Below are 22,421 nucleotides of genomic sequence, written 5' to 3'. Positions count from 1 at the left end.
CAATAAGGAAGCACTTCTTGTGGTCACTGGAGAAGTTGAGAGACTGAGAGCTGAAAATGATGACTTGAAGAGAGAAAAGGAAGCATTGGAGAAGGAAAAGGAAGCATTGGAGGATCAATTAGATGCAGAGAGACTTGAACTTCAAGATACTCTCCTCGCGTGGAAAATGGACAGTCAGAAGCTTGATGCAATGCCTGTTGAAGCGAAGATGAAGTCTCAAGCTTTAGTTGAAGAGTTAGATTCTCACTCCAAGTTTGAGGAACAAATGCTGGAAACGCTGAAAACTTATAAAAAGGATTGCAGAAAATGGGAGCAAGAAAATAAAGACATTAGGGCAAAATTTGAAGAGTTAACTGCAGCTATTGGAAAAGATCAGCAGACTTTGCTAAATGGTCAAGGACATGACTGCAGGTACAAGAAAAGAAGACAGAAATGGAAAAGTGAGAAAATCGCACTCAAACAACAGCTTGTGGCAGCAAGTTCTTGGTACCAGTACTATTTTCAAGTGGCAATGACAGCAAGTTACTGGAACCAATACTATATGCAAAGCGAAAATGATAACGGAATGTGGATGCGTTACTATGAACACATGATCAACAGCCTTGTCGAAAGTAACACTGACCTTGCTAGAAGGCTTGAAGTAGAAACTAGTTTGGCTACACGTTATCACAATCGTGTTTTGCACTACGAAGAGAGATGCAGGAAGCTTGAGGAAGACAAGAACAATCTCACAGCAAAGCTTTGTGCTGCCAATGCCTCATCTGAACTATATCGAAGCATGTTACATGACTTAGCCTCTTAGAATTTTTCTATTTTCTTGCCTGATGCAACTTTTTCCTCATAAGCAGACATGCGTAGGTGAACGGTATTTGATTATATCCTATTGGACTATTGTGTTTTTAATTATATCTTGTTAGCTGCAGGAAGCAGCATCCATCGACGACCAACATACGTATGTCTCGGGTAAGAACTAAACTCGATATATATGGTTTCCAAGTCGTCATCCTTGAAGATTCTTGATGCACGTATTGGTCAATAGTCAACTATAGAATTCTATTCAGTATTGAGCTTCAAAAGGTCAATATAGGCTACAAGCAGCTAGTGCTTCCATAACGGCTTTTTACTCATGTTTGGAATAGAGGACATGCATTTGGTTTCTTGCAGTCTCTTAAAACAAGAAGAGGAGCATTGTGCTCACACAATTACCTACATACACATATGAATGAAGAATGAAAACCATGAATATGAGCTAGCCTAACCTGCCCAACGTACTAATATCTACGTATAGTAATCTCTGTATCTTTTTGCAAATTCACCTAATTTAAATATAATCTTTCTCGGAAAGCCTAACTTTCGTTTACTTGCATATGTGTTTCAGCCCTTCGTATTAGACCATCCCACCAAGTACCAGTGTATCACACACAGTTTTAATTCTCTATATATACCTCTGCAAACTTACATGCTTCCTCATCAAAAACACATTCCTATTTTCTCATCATTTTCCTAGTACTACTCCGATCCTCCCGGCCCCTTTAGAAATCCATCACTTATACATAAACATGAAAGGCTCCATCCAAGTCTTATTTCTGCTAGCCATGCTAATGGCTTTAGCCGCCATTACTCTTTCTGCATCAGCCCCAGAAGAAGATAGAGAGGAATGGTTTTCTGACGAGGACAATGATCTCCCTGCGACCTTAAGCCAAATGAAAACTTCTCTCAGGGGAGCAAGCCGCTTCCTTGCCACTCGGGCTACCACGACTACCTGTGACAAAAACCCTAAGGTTTGCAAGGCTGCAGGCAGCGTGGGGCGAGATTGCTGCAAGAAGAAGTGCGTGGATTTGAAGACGGACAGAGTTAACTGCGGCAAGTGTGGGAAGAAATGCAAGTACTCGGAGATATGCTGCAAAGGGAAGTGTCTGAAATCAATGTCTGACAAGAAAAACTGTGGGAGCTGCAACAACAAATGCAAGAAAGGAAGCTCGTGTGTGTATGGAATGTGTAGCTATGCGTAGAAATCAACAGAACAACTTCCACGTATGACCATGCATGATAAGAATAACACTAATTAGATTTGTGCAGCCATACATTACATATACGTTATTAAATTCATTATTTATTTGTCTAATTCGAATTAAGTACAAAGTGCTTAGATAAGTTTAAATCTGTGTACTTATGTGTGCAAGGAATAAGGGGTAGCTACTAGTCAGCACCCATTGGCTTTGTGCGGTTGTGCCTCTGTCAAAATTGTAGAAGAGGAATTATTTGATGTAAAAAGAGAACAATACATAAATTCTTCTCTTCATAATTAATCAAGTTCTTATGTTCATTTTACTTGTAAGATGCTCAATCTGTTTAGGGTTTAGTATCAAATAAAGATGCTCGATCATTCTGTGCATCAAGAAATCCCATATATATATGGTCATATTCCACGTTTGCACTGATCTTCCAGAATATATATATACATGGTCATATATATTAATCTTCTTCCTCAGCTCCCACATTTTAGTCCCTCTCTATACATATAAACACCAAAACAAAGAGATTTGTTCAACATGAAAATATGAAATCCCTCATGGTTTTCTTATTAGTGGTAGCGATATTGATGTCTTTAGAAATTGGGAAAATACTCATTTAGTACTAATTTAAACTTTTTATTTCTCATTCCAATGACAATCTTTTTCATTAGCCCATTTTAATATATGGTAACATTTTTTTATGCCCAAATGCACAAATCTTTACTAAAGTCTTAACAAACTAAATTATTTTAAGACTATTTTACCCTCACCCCTTAAATATGCATAGAGAGAGAAAGTGGAAAAGAGAGAATACTTGGCCGGAACCTCACCGGTCGCCAGACTTTGATTGCCGGATTTCCCCGGTCACCGGATTCCCATTTTAATATATGGTAACATTTTTTTATGCCCAAATGCATAAATCTTTACTAAAGTCTTAACAAACTAAATTATTTTAAGACTATTTTACCCTCACCTCTTAAATATGCATAGAGAGAGAAAGTGGAAAAGAGAGAATACTTGGCCGGAACCTCACCGGTCGCCGGACTTTGATTGCCAAATTTCCCCGGTCGCCGGATTCCGGTCACCGGTAACTCGGTTACTGACCCCCAGTAACTCAATTTTTCTCCGGTCACCAGTAACTCAGTTACTGACCCTAATAATCAGTTACTGACCCCTAATAATTTGGTTATTGACCCCCAATAATCAGTTAATGCCCCTAATAATCAATTACTGACTCCTAATAACTTAGTTACTGACCCCAATAATCAGTTACTGACCCCTAATAACTTAGTTACTGATCCCCAATAATCAGTTACTGACCCCTAATAGACACCCAATAATCACTTACTGATCTTTAATAATCAGATTACAAACCTCAAATAATAACTCACTGACCCCAATAATCACTTATCAATCCTCAATAATCACTTACTGACCTCAATATTCAAATGTAAAAAAAAGAAAAAAAAAAAAGGAAACTCTAATTGACTTGGTTCATGCTCTAGGCACCCACCTTCCCCGACGGCGACACACTAGCCTCCTCCACCGACCCCGGCACACCTCCTCCACCGACCTAATGAGCTATGGTCGGAGCCGTCGCCATAAGCTACATGAAGTCATTGAGTGGCCGGAAACCCAGGCACCCGGCCTTCACCAACAATGTCCTTGACGGCAGGACAGCGGTTCCGGCAGACAAGGAGATTTGGACAATTCCGATGATGGGAGAAACAGCGGTGAGAGAGAGATAGATCATTAGAGGAGAGAGACAAGAAAGAGAGGTAGAATGGTTGCTGCAATTCCTCGTCGTCGCCGTGAATGTTGCGGTCGTCATCGTCGTCGCCGAAGATATCTCGCCAGCGGTGGCTTCGTCATTGAGGCAGCGTCTCTGCTTCAAGAGAGAGAAAGAAGAGGTCGATAGGTTTCGAGCGGAGGTGAGAGGTTTGAGGAGGCTGGATCCGGATGAGGAGGAGGAGAGGCTGATCGTCGGTCGCCGTCATCGATCGGAGGTCGGAGATTTTGGGTTTTTGGTGGAGCGACTTGGCTAGAGAGAGAGAGAGAGAGAGAGAGAGAGAGAGAGAGAGAGAGTTTGTTTCAGATCGGGACAAAGAGAGAGGTATGGTTGAGTGATGTGAGGGTAATATAGTCTATTTCATGACATTTGTTTAAATGGGCTGCTGGAAATTACTTTTATTGGAATGGACTCTCACTATGTTATTTTTGTGCAAATGGACATTTTCCCTTAGAAATTAGAATAATAGAAGAAGAACTAGTTTTAAAAGAGGAAACCAAGGCTACAAATAATCACGAAACATTAGATGATGATGAGCTCCAAATTTTTTTTTTTTTTATTTTTTTTTTTTTTTTTGGGTTCTGAGACGAGCTCCAAATAATGGATGCCAAAAACCAGGAGAAAACCTCCCTGAGGGGAACAAGCAATGTCTTCCTTGGTTCGAGGGCCGCGACGACATCGTCATGCGACAAGAACCCTAAGGTTTGTAGAGCCGCCACATACGGCCCAAGATCACATTGTTGTCACAACAACTGTGTGGATGTGAAGACGGACAGACTCAATTGTGGGAAATGTGGGGTGAAATGCAAGCACACGTAGAGATATGCTGCAACGGTCATGTTGTGAGCACAATGTCTGACAAGAAACACTGCGGGAGATGCGACAACCAGTGCAAGAAGGGTGGTTCTTGTGCGTTTGGGATTTGTAGCTATGCTTAATTAAGAATTTCGCAGCTAGTTTGAGTACTACTTACTCAGTAAGGGTCACAACTGTAATATCTGTATTGCATCTTGATAAGTTCAATGAAATAATTTGTTTTGCTTAAAAGCAATGATAAATAAGGATTAATCCACACACACAAAAAAAGATTAATTAATGAACGATTATACCACCAATTAAGTCTAATTGTATGTGGAACCAAAATACTTTCAAACTTGGATCTCTGTTAATTATCAAGTTTGTCAGTTTCTTTTTTAAAAAGATTGCCAGAGTTACGAAGACGAGTTTTGGTCAAAGAACTATAGTCGATCATTATGATTTATGAATTAGTTTAGGACATGGTTAATGTAGCTTGAAATATATATATATATATATATATTGCAATAAATACATTGTTTAATTTAATTTATTACGTTTCCTATTAGGGTTCTGTTTGAGGTATGTAGAAGGATTTGTTCATAGCATCATATATATGTTTCTCTTTCAGTTTATCAGCATATAATCCAGCTGAATCTAATTTACACAACATAACCATGGATTTTTATGTACTCTCGTCAATAACCTTGACAAGGATGTAGAGGATCTTGAGCAACTCAGGGCAACACTACTACTCTCCGGTACCAACATCTGGGACCAAGAAATACGTTCCCTTAAACATGTGCGAGACCTTATGAAGTCGTTCACGAACGTCCTTCACAAAGTGGAACAATTTGAGGCCATGACAGGACGTACTCTCATGAAGGAGTAAGGGATACATATATGCTTCTCTTTTATTTGATGTGCATTTAGGCTTTTACTTTAATCATAATTTTTCTTTGCTGTGTAGATCAGATATTCCATTAACATTTCGCATATTTCGCTTTGACAATCAAGTGCACTTGATCAAGACGATTGTTAAGGTGGAGATGGCACTTAAGCTTTTGGATCCCAATAAGTACTTTTGCATCTTTAAGTTGGATTCAGCAAGGCAACAACTTGGGTATGCTCGACAAGAAGCCTTTAGAAAGATGTCTGAGATGGGTTTTTGGGGAAAAGCCAGCACATGGTTCTTGCATACGTTTAGCTAACCAAGTTTGGGTGTTTTAGTTTTCTAAGTTATTTACTTAATTTATATGGTTCTGATCGACTAGAAGTATAATTCAACCTATCATTCTCTGTAGAACTTTGAGGTTTCTTTTACTTGATTGTTTAGTTCAAATTTCATTAGACAATTGGCATGAGAATCTTATTATAGACAATTTCTCTCTTATTTTTAAAGTAACGATAATAACAAAAAAATTAAAACACATGCAATATTCGTGGATTTGGTTAAATGTCAGAGATTTTTACTTGTCATTATTGTTTTGTATTTATTATTTAATTTGCCAGAGTTTAGTCTTATCATCTCATTTAGTTTATGCATAGGGCCGGTCCTAAGCCTATATGAACTAGGCGTAGGCTTAGAGCCTCAAATTTTAAGGGCCACAAAACACTCAAAAAACTTATTGAAAACATTAGCCAAAAGTTTTTCTTGATGTAGTTTTTATTGGAATTGGTTTCTAGTTCATTTCATTTTATCCACAAAAATTCTCTTAGAAATTCTTGTCATATAGATAGTTGATCGTTTTTGTGATTAATCGGTTCATCAATAATATTGTTAAGCCTCCTTAATTACCTAATGATTATGCTTCTTAAGAAATTTTTTTTCTTTTCATTCAATTTATCGACACCTTTTCTTTTTTGTTTCAAGCGTGCACCACCTGTCAGCTCAACCTCATAGACCGAGTCAAGTTTTTCACTTTCTTATCTAAATTCAACTCCTCCACATAGTAGGGTTTTTTTTTTGTTTTTTTTTTGTAAACTCGATGAAGCGAGTGAATTTTATTAAAAGAAGTTAATGTTATAAAGAGAATGGATGTAAGACATACCTATAAAACACAACTATCATCGTTAACAAAAGCTCATAAATTTTGTTTGCATTGGACTTATTTTGTTCGGAGTTACGATGTTGACTTGGTAATATCATCCGCTTTGAGCCTCCAAATGCTAAGGGACGGCCTTGTTTCTCTAAATGTTAGAGACCTTTTGAGCCAACTTGAACTTTCTTCTTCTTCATCATCTTCTTCAATGATAAATCAAAGCTTCTTGTTACTTTTTACTAAAGATTTGAACTTTCTTCTTCTGCAATGGCAAATCAATGCTTTTTCTCGATTTCTACAAGACTTGAACTTTCTTATTCGTTTCTTCCTTCTTAACTTTACTATGGTGCTTAAAAAGCTTTGATCTTTACAGATGGAACTTCCTTCTTCCTTCACAAAGCGATCCTACCCAGACCAACGCCCAATACAGGATGACACAGAGGATTAAAGACCGATGATGATAAGACCGCAGACCTTTGAGTTGGAGAATTCAAAGCAAAAGTTCTTAAACAACTACTTATGTGTTTCCAAGAGAGCAATTCTAGAAGATACATTATTCCCTCTTATCCTCAAACTGTTGAGTGTTAATGCCCCATATTTGACAATGTCTGAATACACAAGGGTAGAATTGTTGTTACACTGTTCTAAAGGTAATCTAGGACATCTTCATAATAGACATTGTATATATAATGGCAAAGTATGTTTTTCTCTTCTTTTCACGTCCTGCTGTTCCTTAACTTTTTTCCCTCTTTTTGCCGATGATGAAATGGATTTGCTAGTTTTGTTATGAAAAATTTCACATGGATTATTTATATTTTGTTTATTGTTCATGGCTTCATGCATTTATTATTTGTTTTATGGTTCTCTATTACAATAAAGCCAGCAGACAGAAAATTCACCAAATTTGTCTCTTGCTTTGACGCTTCAACTGATAACCAAGGCCTCTCTCTGAACAATGATCTGTTAGAGGAACGTCACGCAACATCAACAACAAACAAGTTATCACTAGGCGCCACAACAACAAGAGGGACTAGATAAGCGGTGTTGGTGGCAGGGAAAGGGTAAGAGGGAGACCGGACTCAAGGTTATCAAACGCTCTAGTTCCACAGAAAGAGAATTTAGATATTGTGAACTGTCATAATCACACTTAATGAGCCAACTGAAACAAATAAAAACAAGGATAATTGAAATATTAGTCTTTATTTGAAATTATATGAATTTGGAACAAGACAGAGAACTCTCAGAGGAAAAATGGCATTGAAGCATGAGGATTTGAAACAAGAACTAAGGCGCGAGAGAGAGAGAGAGAGAGATTAATGTCTCCATATATTTGTTTCATTTTCATATATGGCCATATGGGTGTTAAGTCTGTTAACAGTTTACACAATCTCGAGTTTCTACAGCTCCACAGCAGAATACTTCACCTGAACATAATCATAGCAAAGAGTTCTCATCTCACTTCATTCCCTTACCTTCAATAAACTAAAGCAAACACATTATCTCGTACAGGTTTAGGAGCCGTCAACAAATACTTTGCCCCGTAATGTTGCATAGTATACTTGAGAGTTTGAGATGTAGACCTGAATTTGATTGCAGTTACCTCCTCTCCCCACCAAATCCATCATTAGTTGGGAGCCTCAATGGGTATATGAAAATTGAGCCAAGTCATCCAAATTTGCATACGCTACAAATTTACCATTCAGGTAGTCCTATAACAATTGAGGTAGTCTAAATTTACCATGGAGGCAGCGTATGGTTATCAGGTTATATGACACAAGCTACCATTACTTAATTTGAATTTGATGGTAGTTACCTCCTCTCGTACACTCCAAATTTGCTTGTTTCCCTACAGTGTTTTTCTGTTTCGCTGATTTCGTCCACTTCATATGCTTTGCTCTGCGGTTAGAGGTCAATACCTAGTACTCACCCATCAGTGCATGTATGCTCTTTGTATCTCTCTCTCTCACTCATTTAAACTTGCATTTCTGTACGTATTACATGTTAAGTATGTATTCGGAAATGTGTTCTCCTGTCAAGACCTCGTATATATGAGAGGTTATATATAAGTCACTTCGTGAATTTGATTCAATGACGATTAGAATTTCCATCGTGAATTCGAGAACATCAGCTTATGCTGGATAAAAGTAGCATCTTAAGATGTTAATATATTGCCGGACAGCGAATTAGGACCCAGGTTGATCTTGAACGCGTGGTCAGGTCTCAATGCTCCACTCTTCGTCAGAGAAACATTACCTGATGTATATAAATGTCTGCTGAGACATACATAGTGTAAATATTTGACGTTTATATATGAGCCTATATATAACAGAAGCCTCTTTAGTTGATGTTCTTAAATTAACTTGATTGGACTTGGTTATGCAAAAGCATGACTATCTGTTCTGGAATGAGTGAATGAGCGACTTGCCAAAATGATTTCGGAACTCAATTATACAGATCGAACTCCAAAGAGTTTGTTCATAGCCAGGGGTTTCATTTTTCTTTCCAACACTCAACACTGTAACAACTCCTAGTCTCCTACACCAACAATTTAACTAGGGCCTCATTTCTAAAGCTTACACTCCTCAACTCAGTGTGAGTTCTAACTGATTGTCACTTGTTCCAATCGAGAATCAAAAGGTTGTTCGTTGTCTTCATTTTTAATATTTTGCAGGAAGCTCAAAAGGGTATACAAGCAGAGGAGAAACAGGAAGCCAAAATGGAGGATAAACCACAAAAAGAGAATTTTGAAATTCGCCAAGGAGAAAATAACAATGGGGAAAAGGAATTGGTGGCTAAATAGTAAATACTGGGTATATGGAGCAAATATCATAATCGACTTGTACTAAACCTAAGGTGTCTCTATTTATACCATCATTATTTAAACATGTACACTACTGCATTAGAGCAAGATGAGTAAGTTGTATACTATGGTCAAGAACATGTCTGCAAGTGCAAGGAATAAAGCAAGAAATGGGAAAATGAGATCGCACTCAAACAGTACTAATTTGAAGTGGCAATGGCAGCAAATTATTGGAACGAATACGATGTGCAAAGGGAAAAGTATTACGGAATTTGGATGCGTTGCTATGAGGACAACATCAACAGCCTTGTCAAAAGTAAACACTGACCTTGAGGCTTGAGGTAGAAACTAGTTTGTCTAATCGTTATCTATGGAGAAGGAAGAGAATCATTTACGTACATGAGCAACAATAAGCTCAATGTGGAAGATAAATAAGAGCAAAGGAAGTGCAAGAGTGTTAATAATGATCTACTTGTTCTAGTTTGGCCCTACTTTAAGAAGCTTCAATAGTGATGTTATGTATTCACACCGAGGTTGATTGGAGAGGGAAGAGGTGCTACAGGGCTTGGGGATGATATTATTTCTGATTAGGAAGATGTGTAGCACTTAAGCACAACAATCCCAGTATACGAAACTTGTTAATATGAATAGCCAAGATATCTGGAAATCTGAAATTGAGATCAAGAACACAAAAGGTGGGAACACGATTCAGAAATCCACACTTTCTCCACACCTGGAGGCAACAAATCCTCAAAATACTTGAGCGCAAGATGCAAATATTGATCTGCAAAGCTTGCTGAAACACAGTCCAGTATATTACTCAACCAAGTATGAAAATGAAGAAGAAGCACCAAAAGAAGAACGATAGAGCCGGGAAAAGAGTGGACACCGCTTCTTAGCAACCACCTATGGAGTTCCAACTGTTGAAAAGAGTGGACACCGCACAAGGCATTGATATAGCAGCATAGCCAGAAGAACCTGAATAGGCGTTCCTACAGCAAGCCACACACATTTGCGACAAACATTTAAAGTTCAGAGTTGCGGCAGCATTCAAGCATTTAAAACATAAGCGAGCAATCATAGAGCTAGAAACAATACCGAAGGCAGAAGACTGAAACTAACCTAATAAAATCCGCATCTAACAAAAGAGGTTTGCAAATCTTCAAAAGCCTCAGCAACCTAACAACACCAACTACACCGTTCCGTTGTCAGTACAACAGCAAACTTCACAAAAATCCTAGAATGGGGAACAATGAACGGCCCTAGTTATATCAACATCCCTACCATTCACATTATCGACACCAAATACACAGCCCCCGATTTCACTCAGAATCCTCATTGACCGCTGGTGGTTCTTCATACTCCTCAAATGCCCACTGATTCTCCCTCCGAACCTCCTCTTCTTCCTCTGGAGTATAGTCATTCCTGATGTTGAAATGCTCGCGAATCTCTTCCGCATTCTTCCCCTTTATCATATCAGCCACAGCCTGGCCAGTCAAATCCAGCAGCCCCTCGATGTCCAGAAAGTTTGCAGCCTGCAAATCACAATCAAACCCACCTCAAGTCAACCCCAAACATCGCCACATGAAATCGAATACAATCCAAGAAAATAACAAAAATTCAAGAAACAAATTGCAATAACCCTATTTTTCGGGTAGTGAGCTCATTGAGCTGTGACTCCTGTGAGGGTTTTGGGGACCTTTGGGTTGAAGAGTGAACTGTTTGAGAGCAAACCCAGCCCCTCACTATTTTTCTTATAGTGGAGTATTCAACGGTCAGGATTCGATCAAGAACCGACGCTGTTTGGTTGGGAATTTTGTAAATGTACTTTCTCTGGTTTTACCCTTCAATTTTGGGTTTTACCATTTGCTATGGAAACTTAACCGTGGAGTATTTTGAGTAAGGGTCAAAATTGGGTTCAACTCAAGAACAATTTACTAGGTATTTGTTCATCACCAAATGTTTTCGAAAACAAAAGCGGAACGACATACGTGCAATTGCACAACTACGACCGGAAAACACTAAATAATTAAGAGGAATACCGTCATCAAAATAATTTAACTCTGAATCTTTTTCGATGTTTGCTCTTTCACGTTTTGTATACAAACAAATTGTAATTGTCAATTACTTTTAGCACCCACTAATTACTTCAGTTAAGAGTTTTTGAACGATGACAAACTATCACATGGTTCAACACACTAAAGGCAAATAATATCAACACAAACAAAAAACAAAGTGTACAGCTACGACTTGGAAGTACCAAATAATTATGAGGATCATCACACTGAAATATCCAGTCAATGTTAACTTCCTCACCTTGTATATACCAAAAATTCAACCTTAGATTGCTAATGTCACCCCTAATTCATCCATCATAATTTTTGGCTTCTCAGCTCACATTTTTATTTTTATTTTGTCATCAATGGTTAGGAGATCCTTTAACACTTCCAATACTCATTTAAATTATAGTACTAGTACCTTACGATTTTTAATGCATAGGAAAGAACAAAATTCTTGCGTGAACATGAGGTTAGGATAGGTACCTTCAATGAGCAACAGATGGACCATTTTATGCTTGGCAATTGAGAAGCACCCGTATTTGGACCTAAAGAATACCTACAAATTTCATAAAGATGCTAACTTGATTGGTTATTTTTCTAATCAGATGTTTCCTATGGTATTGTCATTTAACAAATCTTTGACAAAACAAGCAAAAGATCCAAAGATTCACAATCTAATATACTTCCTAGTTAACTTTTCCATTGACTCTCTTTGTTATAAATCCTTCTTAATCAAGCTCATAGATCTTGAATAAGACTCTCATTAGTAGCCTGAAAACAAAAACAGACTTGTTCTCATCTGGAAGTTTTTCAATCCTCTCGTCATGGCTCCTCCTTCTGTCAAAGGCAAAATAATTGGACCAATTTGTACAACCAGATTGATATGAATAATCAAAATCAATCCCACCATGCCAAGAATAAAAACCACAAAAACACAGCAATATTGAAAAAGGCAAAAGCAGCAAGACACCTCCATGAAAGGAAAAGATGCCCTCTGTTCTGTATGTCCTGTCCAATTGGTCTTTGTTCAGAAGTTTACAAACTAAACCTAAACTCAGAGTCCCTAAGAAGGAAAAGAAAAAAAACGCAAATTAAGAAAAAAAAAGAAAACCCATTTGCACCATTGGCATTGCATTGAAACTGGCTCTCTGTTCTGTTTTCTGTTTCACCCATTAATGGCACCACCATCATCACCATTCCTAATCCCTCAAACCCTTTTCTCTTTCCCTTGTTTCTTTCTCCGACTTTTGCCCGGAATTTCAGCTTAGAAAATCAATGCCTCTATGCAAGCCTTCTTTGGCGTTGAGCAAACAGGACAAGCATCAAAACCAACCTCACAGGCTCTGCATGAACAAAGATGCCTGCAGGGGAGGAATAAGACACACGACCTTTCAGAATTGCAGCCTTTGCAAACCATCATCTTTATCTCTTCATCCACACCATTGTTCAAACCTCTGCCTCCTTTGTAATCCCCTGTATCTTCTTCATCTTCCTCCTCCTCTTGTTTACTACCACAGCAAGACTCTGCGTCTTCCATGACTCCACGAGCGGCTCTCTCCTTGAACTGTTCCAGAGTGTTGTTTAAGGACATGACCATGGCCTCGTTCTCCTGAGCCACTCTTTGCCATGCTTGATTTTCAGCCTCCAGTGTCCTCAAGAAACCTTCCAGCTCCATTCTCTTCTTCAGCGCTTGTGCTATTTCTTCATCCTTTTGCTTCATTATCACTTCTGTTCTGGACTCGACTTTCTTCATCAACAATGCGAGTTGCTGCTTCCTCTGCTCTTGTAGCACCAACCTCAATCTCTCATTCTGCTTTCAAAAAAACAAAAGAAAGAACATCGAGCGAAAACCCAAAAGGACTAAAACCAATTTTGATGAAAACTCAGGACACCAAAACTTAAAAACTGTTCTTGAAAAATGGGTTTTAACCTGTAATCTGAGATATTCATCAATATCTTGCCTTTGCTTGGCTTCCTGAGCTGCAATGGTTTGACGAGTATAAGCCATGTAGTAGTTGTTGTGTGGAGCAGGAACAAAAGTACCAGGAATCATCGGCGGTGGCTGGTATAGTAGCTGCGGCGGTTTCTGCTGGGCATTGAAACAGAACTGATTAAACCCAGCACCAAAACCACCACAGCCATTGTTGTCCACCATCAAGTCCTGCGGCTGTGATTGTGAGCCAAACATCGGAAACCCAAAATTCTCTGCATACAGCTGTGCTTCAATAGCCATGATCTTAGCCTCTAAACTACAATCCCAACACAGAATACAAATCAAACACCTTTTTTTTTTTCCTCAGAGAAACTCTCAAGCTTTCTCTCTCAATGTTTCATTTTGACAGAAAAAGGTGGTGGGCTAGAAGTGGGGGGAGCTATATATACAAAGAGGAAGAGACCCACAGAACAAAGTTTTATATAAAAACAGAGGAAACTGGGATAAGGGCATAGGATGCTTCACTGGGTCTGTGTCTCTGTTTTGCTCTGTGCTTTATATTAATTAAAAGTTTGAGGATTTTGTTGCCTCTTTTTGCTCTACATCAATGGGGTGGGAAACAAACAAAAACGTACACATGCAGATATTGTGACTAAACTATCGGGTTGGTCAGAGATTTCAGAGGAGGAGGAGGAAGAGGAGAAGGAGCAGGAGGGTGCGTTTGTTTTGGTTTTTGAATTAGAAAACAAACACAGAATTCAATTCCAAGTGGGTGAGAGTGAGACGCTCTGTGAACGAGTCCTCCATGCCCGTCATCGTATATATATATATATATATATAGAAAAACAGAGAGGATTTGATTTTGTCAGTTTGGTCACTCATCTGGAATGGCTTAGAATAGTAGAGACACCCTTTTATTTCTCTCCCACCTCTTGAAAGAGTAAAAAAATTAATACCATTCAGATTTTGTTTCATGATTTACATACCTCAAGAGCAATGGTGACAATTTTCTTCACCTACCCAATATATTGAAAAATTTATGTGATTTAAGTTTCTTTCTCGATTATTATGATTTTTAACAGCAAAACATGTGTGTATCCTATGAATTGTGTCTCTGATTTGTATCCGGAAGGTGTTACATGCATATCTTTTCCAGGATTAAATACCGGTCAATAATACCTTCTTCTTCTTTTTTTCGTTTACTTGGTCAACACACTTAAAACTCAATATTTTGGGTGAGATAGACATACCAAAATACCAAATGTATTTGGATGTAACTTAGTGCTATGGTTTTAACCATCAACAAGGAAAACGTGTCTGCATCCAATATTTCCCTAAACGGAATGCAGAGTTTGATTGAGATTTTGATAGCTCGGTTGTTATTTTCATTCCATCAGTGTTCTATACAGGAAATTTAGCCACGATTTTTGGGCATTGTCTTGACTACTGGAGGAAGCATCTGTGTTATTTAGTAGATTCATTATTAGTACCTGAAAAGCTAGCAAAGCAAATCAAACAGGATACATTTAATTGTGAATAATCGGTAAGATTCTAATGGGACATCGAATGAGGTAATGGATCATTTTTGTGGAAAGTGTTATTCATGCGTTCATTTTTCTTTTTTCCGCATATTCACCCGCAGTCACGTGCGTTGTTAATATAGTGAAATACGGTGACATTATTGCTATGGAAGATTATTGAATCGTTGACAAAACTTGCATGCAATTCCATTATCATAACGCGAGATAATGTAATATACATTCGTGTGGCATATTTTTGTAATAATACGAGGAATACATTTAACCTTATATCAATATTTTGTATGGAAATTAAATGTATTTGTGGAATCGCATTTCTATCTTTGCATATGCACAAGCGATCACATGCGTGTTAAAATAGTGAAATACGATGACATTGTTGCTATGGAAAGATTATTGAATCGTTGAGAAAAAATTGTATGAAGTTCTATTGATAATTGCAGTTATTGATAATAATTTTGTTATAATTTTAGTATAATTTGAGCACATGTTTGTATCATAAAAACGGAGCTATGACGCATAAATGCAATATTTCCATGGGAATGTGTGAACACTTCATCATCTCACAACCAACAAGTCTGATTTGGAACTCCTCTCTGCAAGATTATGGGCAGGTAAATGGTGGTGAAAATGGCAGGTAATTAGCGAGGAAAATGGCGATCTCTTTCGCTCTGTAAAAAGCTTCAACATGCACACCCTTGAACCACTGGCATAGTAGTGATGGTACTATTTTGGGGCAGTTTCAGGCTCTTACATTGTCAGCCTAAGATTCTCAACAACAGAAGAACCCACTCATCTGTTCAGGGCACCCAAATGGTTACTTACTCTGGTTTTTACCCTGCAGAAATAATAAAACCAAAAATTACTATTGATTGCACTGGGGTGACTGGACACTTTGGAGTTCTTTTGGGTAGTAGCATGGTGCACAATCCATGTGAACCCATCTCACACTCCATTGACTGACCTGGTTTTTTTTATTATGATTATGACGGGGGACGTGAGTGAGTCTGAGTCTCTGAGAAGACTGAGGAGACCAAGAGGAGTGTGCAGAGGGAAAAATCCAAAAAGGCAGAGGGGAGTCGAGTGTGGTATTATGATTTCGATGAGGAAAATGTCTGGTGGTTTCTGGCTTTTCTGCAACTTCCCAACTGCTTCTATTTGTTTGTTTGTTTGTATCATTATAGCTACTTAGCGTTGGCTTTGCCTGCTTTCGGCAAAGTGATATGGACATGAACTCAGAGCTAGCTGCAATTCCAACACTGCATGCCCAACCCTCCCTCCCTACCCCGGGTTTCGCACTTTCCCCAAATTAGGGGGCAAAGCCAAATCCCCACCTTTGGTCTTTGCAGTGGGGCATCAGGAGATGATAGAACTTCAGAACAGTATTTGCCTATTTGGTAATGATCGATTAGAAATTGAAAGAGGTGGTATCCAAGTAAATGTCAAATTGTCCAACCATCATTAACAAGAAATATGATCGAGTGGAAACTAAGGGAAATTACTTCTGATTTAGCTCGTGATGATGATAACTATATCGGATAAACTTTCACATATTTATCGAGAAACGAACTTTCTGGCGTATGCTATTGCAAAGCTGTGTCATCAACTTAGAACACAAGCATATAACATATGTCTGTAAAATTAACCTAGCAGCTCTGCTGCATTTAGAACTAGCATTATATACGGCCTATTTATAAACAAACTCATGAACTATATAAGCATGTATTATACAGTAGTTACATATAGATATATAGTTTATTATCGAATAAGTTTATGTGTAATGACATCTGTTAAGAATTCAAATTCAAAATATAGGTTGTTAAAACAAGAACTGGATTAAGACAAAAAGTTATCTTGACAGTTTCTTGATGGAAGAAACTGTCATAGAACTGTCAAAAGCAGTTGAAATATAACTGCTGCCATTCTGATCCCTTCTAGAGCACATACACACTTCTATATATTGTCCCATCAAGCAATAGAGTATCTAGTGTGAATCTAGAAGAAGAACATAAATGGATATGAACTCGAATCTACCAAGTTAGTATTTCAAACATATTTACATTTGATCTAGAATCTGTCATAAGATATTAGTATATTGAATATTTATGAAATGCAGAAATTAACAATTGGTATCAGAGCTACTATGCTCAGATGCTAGATTGGTGTATATGTGTTTGTTGAAATTCGTTTTTGTATCCTAGGAAATAACAAGCATATCCGTAGAATTTCATAACCTGGAACTGAAAGTTCATGCGATGCCTCTCTTTGAAAATTATAGTTTTCTGGCATATGTACATTTATGATTAAATCTTTCAATTTCTGTTATTCACATGTTTACACATGAATGTATGTTTTGTATATATGTTCCATCAAACTGATATGTATTTTATGATTACATAATGCTGCCATAGTAGCCATGTATGAACTGATATACATATTAGTACTAAATCTTCTTTCTACTGATACATTATGTAACTCATATATATCTTCAATGCTGACATATTGGCTGAAATATATGTGATGTTTTAGTACTTTAGAAAGAACCTGTATACAACATGAAATTTTGGAATAAAATTTTAACTTCCATAGCAGTTATATTTTTGAACCAAGATTCATGTTTTAAGTTATACATATCAGATATCTACAAGCATTGCACTAAAGATAAATGCATAAGGATGTGAATCTCACACACAGCAAATGTTCTGCTAATTTTATCTATATGTATGACTTCTTTATAGTGTTATTTCTATATGAATTGACATTGGGATATGCAACTATATATAAACTTTTCTGGTATTTCAGAAGAACCGGAAGCTTTATCTATGTATATATGCAAATATAGTTTTATCAAAATGACTGACTTAAGATTGAAACTTCATTACAGACATGCACTTTCCCATGAGTATCAGTCAAATTGAACTCCTCAATGGATTCAATTATCAGAAATGGAGAGGTGACATTGAACTCAATTTGGCAATTTTGGATTTTGACCATGTGCTCAAGGAAGATCCACCTGTTGAACCTGCTGCAAATGCTGGAAAGGAAGTGCAGGAAAAGTATTTCAATTGGCAAAGGCACAATAAGATGGCACTGATCTGTATCAAAAAGAGCATGAATAGCTCTATGATGGGAAGCATACCAGATTCTGAATATGCAAAGGAATACATGAACTCAATTGCTGAAAAATACAAGGTCTCCAACAAGGCTGAAATAGGGAGGCTTATGAACAAGTTGACTGGTCTGAAGTATAATGGAGGAAGCATCAGAGAATATATAATGAAAGGGGCTGACATTGCAAAGAAACTGAAAGGGCTGAAGATGAACATTGAGGAACCTTTTCTGGTGTTCCTGTTGCTGAACTCTTTCCCAGATGAGTATAGCCATCTGAAGAGCCTCTACAACACACAGAAGGAAAAGTGGAGTGTTAATGAACTTATCTCCATTTGTGTGCAGGAAGAAGAGGATAGAGCCAAGAGGGGAAGGAGGTTGATGTTAACTACATTGCCAAACCAAAGAACAAGGATGGCAAAGGTAAAAAGTATTTTGGCAAAAAGAACTTTGGCAATAAAGATGGTGCTTCAAGTTCTGGTGTGAAACATGATGCAAATAAAGGGAAGCCACACAAAACTAATGGTCCAATGAAATGCTTCTTTTGTAAGAAGCCTGGACATTTCAAAAAGGATTGTGATGGTTTCAAGAACTGGTTGAACAAGAAAGGTACTTTTCTGTTAAAATCAATCTTTTCATTAGAGTCTCATGCATGTGTCAATAAAAATTCTTGGTGGTTTGATACTGGCTCACCCATTCATATTGTGAATTCTGTGCAGGGATTATACAGTCAAACAATCCCAAGAAAGAATGAAACAAGAGTCTGTGCTTCAAATGGACAAAGGGTGGCAGTTCAAGCTGTAGGATGTGTGAAATTGTTGTTTAGGAATAAGTTCGAATTATTATTAGATAATGTGTATTGTATTCTCTCAATAAAGAGAAACCTAATATCTGGTTCTCAATTTGTATTGAATGATGGTTATGACTTCTCTAGCAATAATAAAAGTATGTTTTATTATAAAGATTCATGTTGTTTTGGACATGCTGATTTAATCGATGGTTATTGGCATGTAAATTGCATTCCTATTGTGAATAAGGGTCATGAAATTTTCAGTATTTCAAATACAGTAGGTGTCAAAAGAAAGTTTGAACAGGAGAAATCCTCCTTTTTGTGGCATAAGAAGTTAGGACATGCATCTAAGCCTAGATTGCAAGAGTTAGTGAAACAAAATATCCTACCTTCATTAGACTTTGCTGATTTCAATACATGCATAGACTGTTTGAAAGGGAAAATGACTAATCAAAGGAATTTTCATTCAAAAAGGGCTACTGTTTTATTAGAGTTAATCCATACAGATGTATGTGGTCCTTTTCCTGTGCAAACGATTTGTGGAAATTCTTATTTTGTGACATTCATAGATGATTTTTCCAGGTTTTGTTTCATTTACTTGATTTCAGAAAAGTCACGAGTGTTAGATGTTTTCAAAATTTTCAAAACTGAAGTGGAAAGACAAAAAAAAAAGCTAATTAAGGTTGTGAGATCAGATCGAGGTGGTGAGTACTTTGGAAGATACTCAGAAAAGGGGCAACATAAGGGTCAATTTGCTATATATTTGGAACAATGTGGCATTGTTGCTCAATATACCACACCATATACACCACAACAAAATGGTGTATGTGAGAGAAGAAATAGAACTCTCATGAATATGGTAATAAGTATGTTTTGCATATCAGGTTTGTCGAGATTCTTATGGGGAGAAGCCTTAAAAACAGCAAATTACATTTGCAATAGGCTACCAAGTACTGCAGTTGTCAACACTCCTTTTGAAAATTGGTATGGTTACAAGCCAAGCTTAAATCATTTGCATGTTTGGGGCTGCAAAGCAGAAGCAAGAGTTTATAATGGTGACAATGACAAGCTAGAATCGAAATCCATCAGTGCTTATTTCATTGCTTACTCAGAGAAATCAAAGGGCTACAAGTTCTATGATCATACAAGATTCAACAGGATTTTCGAAACTCATAGAGCCACTTTTCTTGATGAAGTTTTTGATCAGATTGGAGATCCAGGGATGGCTAGAGAAGTGGAAAAGCAGTACTTAAACATGGAGGAATGGTTTATTTTTCCAGAAATTATTCAAGCTGTTGGAAGCACCATTAGTAGTGCGTTGACAGAAACAGATGTAGTTATTGAAAATCAAATTTCAGCAGTACCAATACCAGCAACTATTGTTGAGGAGCATCAAAATGAAATTGTAGAAGAACAAACAGTAGCAGAAAATGTCCCACAGGAAAATGATGTTGTTCAAAATGCACCAGTTTTAAGGAGGTCACAAAGAGAAAGAAAATCAGCAATTTCCAGTGATTATCATGTGTTTAATACTGCTGTTGAATTTGATTTGGGGGAAGAAACTGATCCAACTACACTCACTGAGGCTATGCAATCAGAAAATAGTCACAAGTGGAAGCTAGCAATGGAGGATGAACTTTTGAGTATGTCACAGAATGGAGTTTGGACCTTGATTGATAGAACTAAGGAGATGAAGCCAATTGGATGCAAGTGGGTTTACAAAACCAAAAGAGATGCGGAAGGCAAGGTAGAAAGATATAAAGCTAGACTTGTGGCAAAAGGATACAATCAGAAGGAAGGAATAGACTACAATGAAACTTTTTCCCCGGTTTCCACCAAAGATGCTTTTAGGGTGATGATGGCATTAGTTGCACACTATGATCTTGAGTTACATCAGATGGATGTTAAGACAGCGTTTTTAAATGGGGATTTAAAAGAAGACATATACATGTTGCAGCCTGATGGTTTTGTTGAGGACGAAAAGAAGGTCTGCAAATTACAAAAGTCAATTTATGGCTTGAAACAAGCATCCATGCAATGGTATTTAAAGTTTGACTCAGTGATTACTGGTTTTGGATTTGAAGAAAACAAATTGGATGAGTGTGTGTATTGCAAGATCAGTGGGAGTAATTTTGTGTTTTTGGTGCTATATGTTGATGACATTTTATTAGCATGCAATGATGTGGGTTTGCTGAAAGCTACTAAGGATTTTTTGATGAAAAGTTTCGACATGAAGGACATGGGGGAAGCGCATTTTGTACTTGGAATTGAAATTAGTAGAGATAGAAGTAGAAACATGTTGGGATTGTCACAAAAGAATTATATTGAGAAGATCTTGAAAAGGTTTGGCATGGAGAAATGTAGATCAGGGAATTCACCTATGTCTAAGGGTGATAAACTACACAAAGGGCAGTGTCCACATAACAATTTGGAGAGAAAGAACATGGAGAATGTACCATATGCAGGTTTGGTTGGAAGTCTTATGTATGCACAAGTGTGCACAAGGCCAGATATAAGTTTTGCAGTTAATATGCTTTCCAGATATCAGTCAAATGCTGGACAAGAACACTGGATAGCAGGAAAGAAGGTGATGAGGTATCTAATGGGTACAAGAGATCATATGTTGTTGTATAAGAGAATTGAAGATCAAGAATTACAAGTGGAATGTTACACAGATGCTTCATACAAACAAGATTTTGATGATTTGAAGTGTACTTCTGGATACATTTTTATGTTGGCAGGAGGAGCAATATCATGGAGAACTAACAAGGAATCCTTGACTGCTACTTCAACTTTTCAAGCAGAATATGTAGCAATCTTTGAAGCAACAAGTCATGCTCTTTGGTTAAGGAATTTTATTTCCAGAATGAAGGTTGTGGATTCAATTGAAAGGCCTATGGTTGTTCATTGTGATAATGCAGCAGCCGTATTTTTCTCAAAGAATAATAAGAGGACCTCTACTTCTAGGAATATTGATGTGAAGTATTTCTCAGTAAGAGAAAGTGTAAGAGACAATGAGATTGAAGTAGTTAAGATTGGTACAAGGGAGCAGCTAGCAGATCCATTAACTAAAGCATTGCCAGTTTCAATGTTTGCATATCATGTCAAACATATGGGAGTTCTCAGTAGTTTTGATGATTAGCAATGCAATTTACTGTAAAACATTGATATGTTGCAGTATATAAGTATTTGTTGTTGTTAGTTGTTTTAACATTCATTAAAAGCTTCATTGGATGAATTTTAAATTTATTCATAGAGTTACTGCATAATTTCATAAGATAATTTCATGAGATAATTTCACTTTACTACCCTGAACTTTAGGTCTAAAATCAGTTTGATACCTCATCTTTTTTTTTAATCAGTTTCATACCTAAACTTTTAAAATGACATCAATCTCGACTAAAATGACTAAAATAGCCTTAGTTAATCTTTTTACCCTCTCAGAGTTAAGAATGGCAACGGCAACGGCCGGGGGAGGAGGAGGGGCTGTCGTCAGGACCCATTGCTGGTGGTAGGGGTGGATGCCGGCGCCGGCCATGTGGTGGATTTGG

The 22,421-nt window shown here is 37.5% G+C and overlaps 2 protein-coding genes across 2 annotated transcripts; one reads left to right on the top strand and one right to left on the bottom strand.

Moving 5' to 3' along the window:
• The first annotated feature begins 1,601 nt into the window (after positions 1-1,601).
• On the top strand, positions 1,602-2,012 carry LOC101309702. The gene has a single exon (XM_004292126.1). The coding sequence runs from the start codon at positions 1,602-1,604 to the stop codon at positions 2,010-2,012; it is 411 nt and encodes a 136-aa protein (XP_004292174.1).
• A 10,464-nt stretch (positions 2,013-12,476) lies between these two features.
• Positions 12,477-14,012, bottom strand: LOC101290821. The gene is made up of 2 exons (XM_004289828.1): positions 13,432-14,012; positions 12,477-13,311 (listed from the first exon to the last, which is right to left on the bottom strand). The coding sequence occupies exons 1-2, from the start codon at positions 13,732-13,734 to the stop codon at positions 12,766-12,768; spliced, it is 849 nt and encodes a 282-aa protein (XP_004289876.1). The 5' UTR covers positions 13,735-14,012; the 3' UTR covers positions 12,477-12,765.
• Between the last annotated feature and the right edge of the window lie 8,409 nt (positions 14,013-22,421).

The sequence above is a fragment of the Fragaria vesca genome, linkage group LG2 (assembly GCF_000184155.1).
Source record: "Fragaria vesca subsp. vesca linkage group LG2, FraVesHawaii_1.0, whole genome shotgun sequence".
NCBI classification, from domain to species: Eukaryota; Viridiplantae; Streptophyta; class Magnoliopsida; order Rosales; family Rosaceae; genus Fragaria; species Fragaria vesca.
Note: the sequence above shows the minus strand (reverse complement) of the source record. Positions and strands in the feature narration are given on the sequence as shown.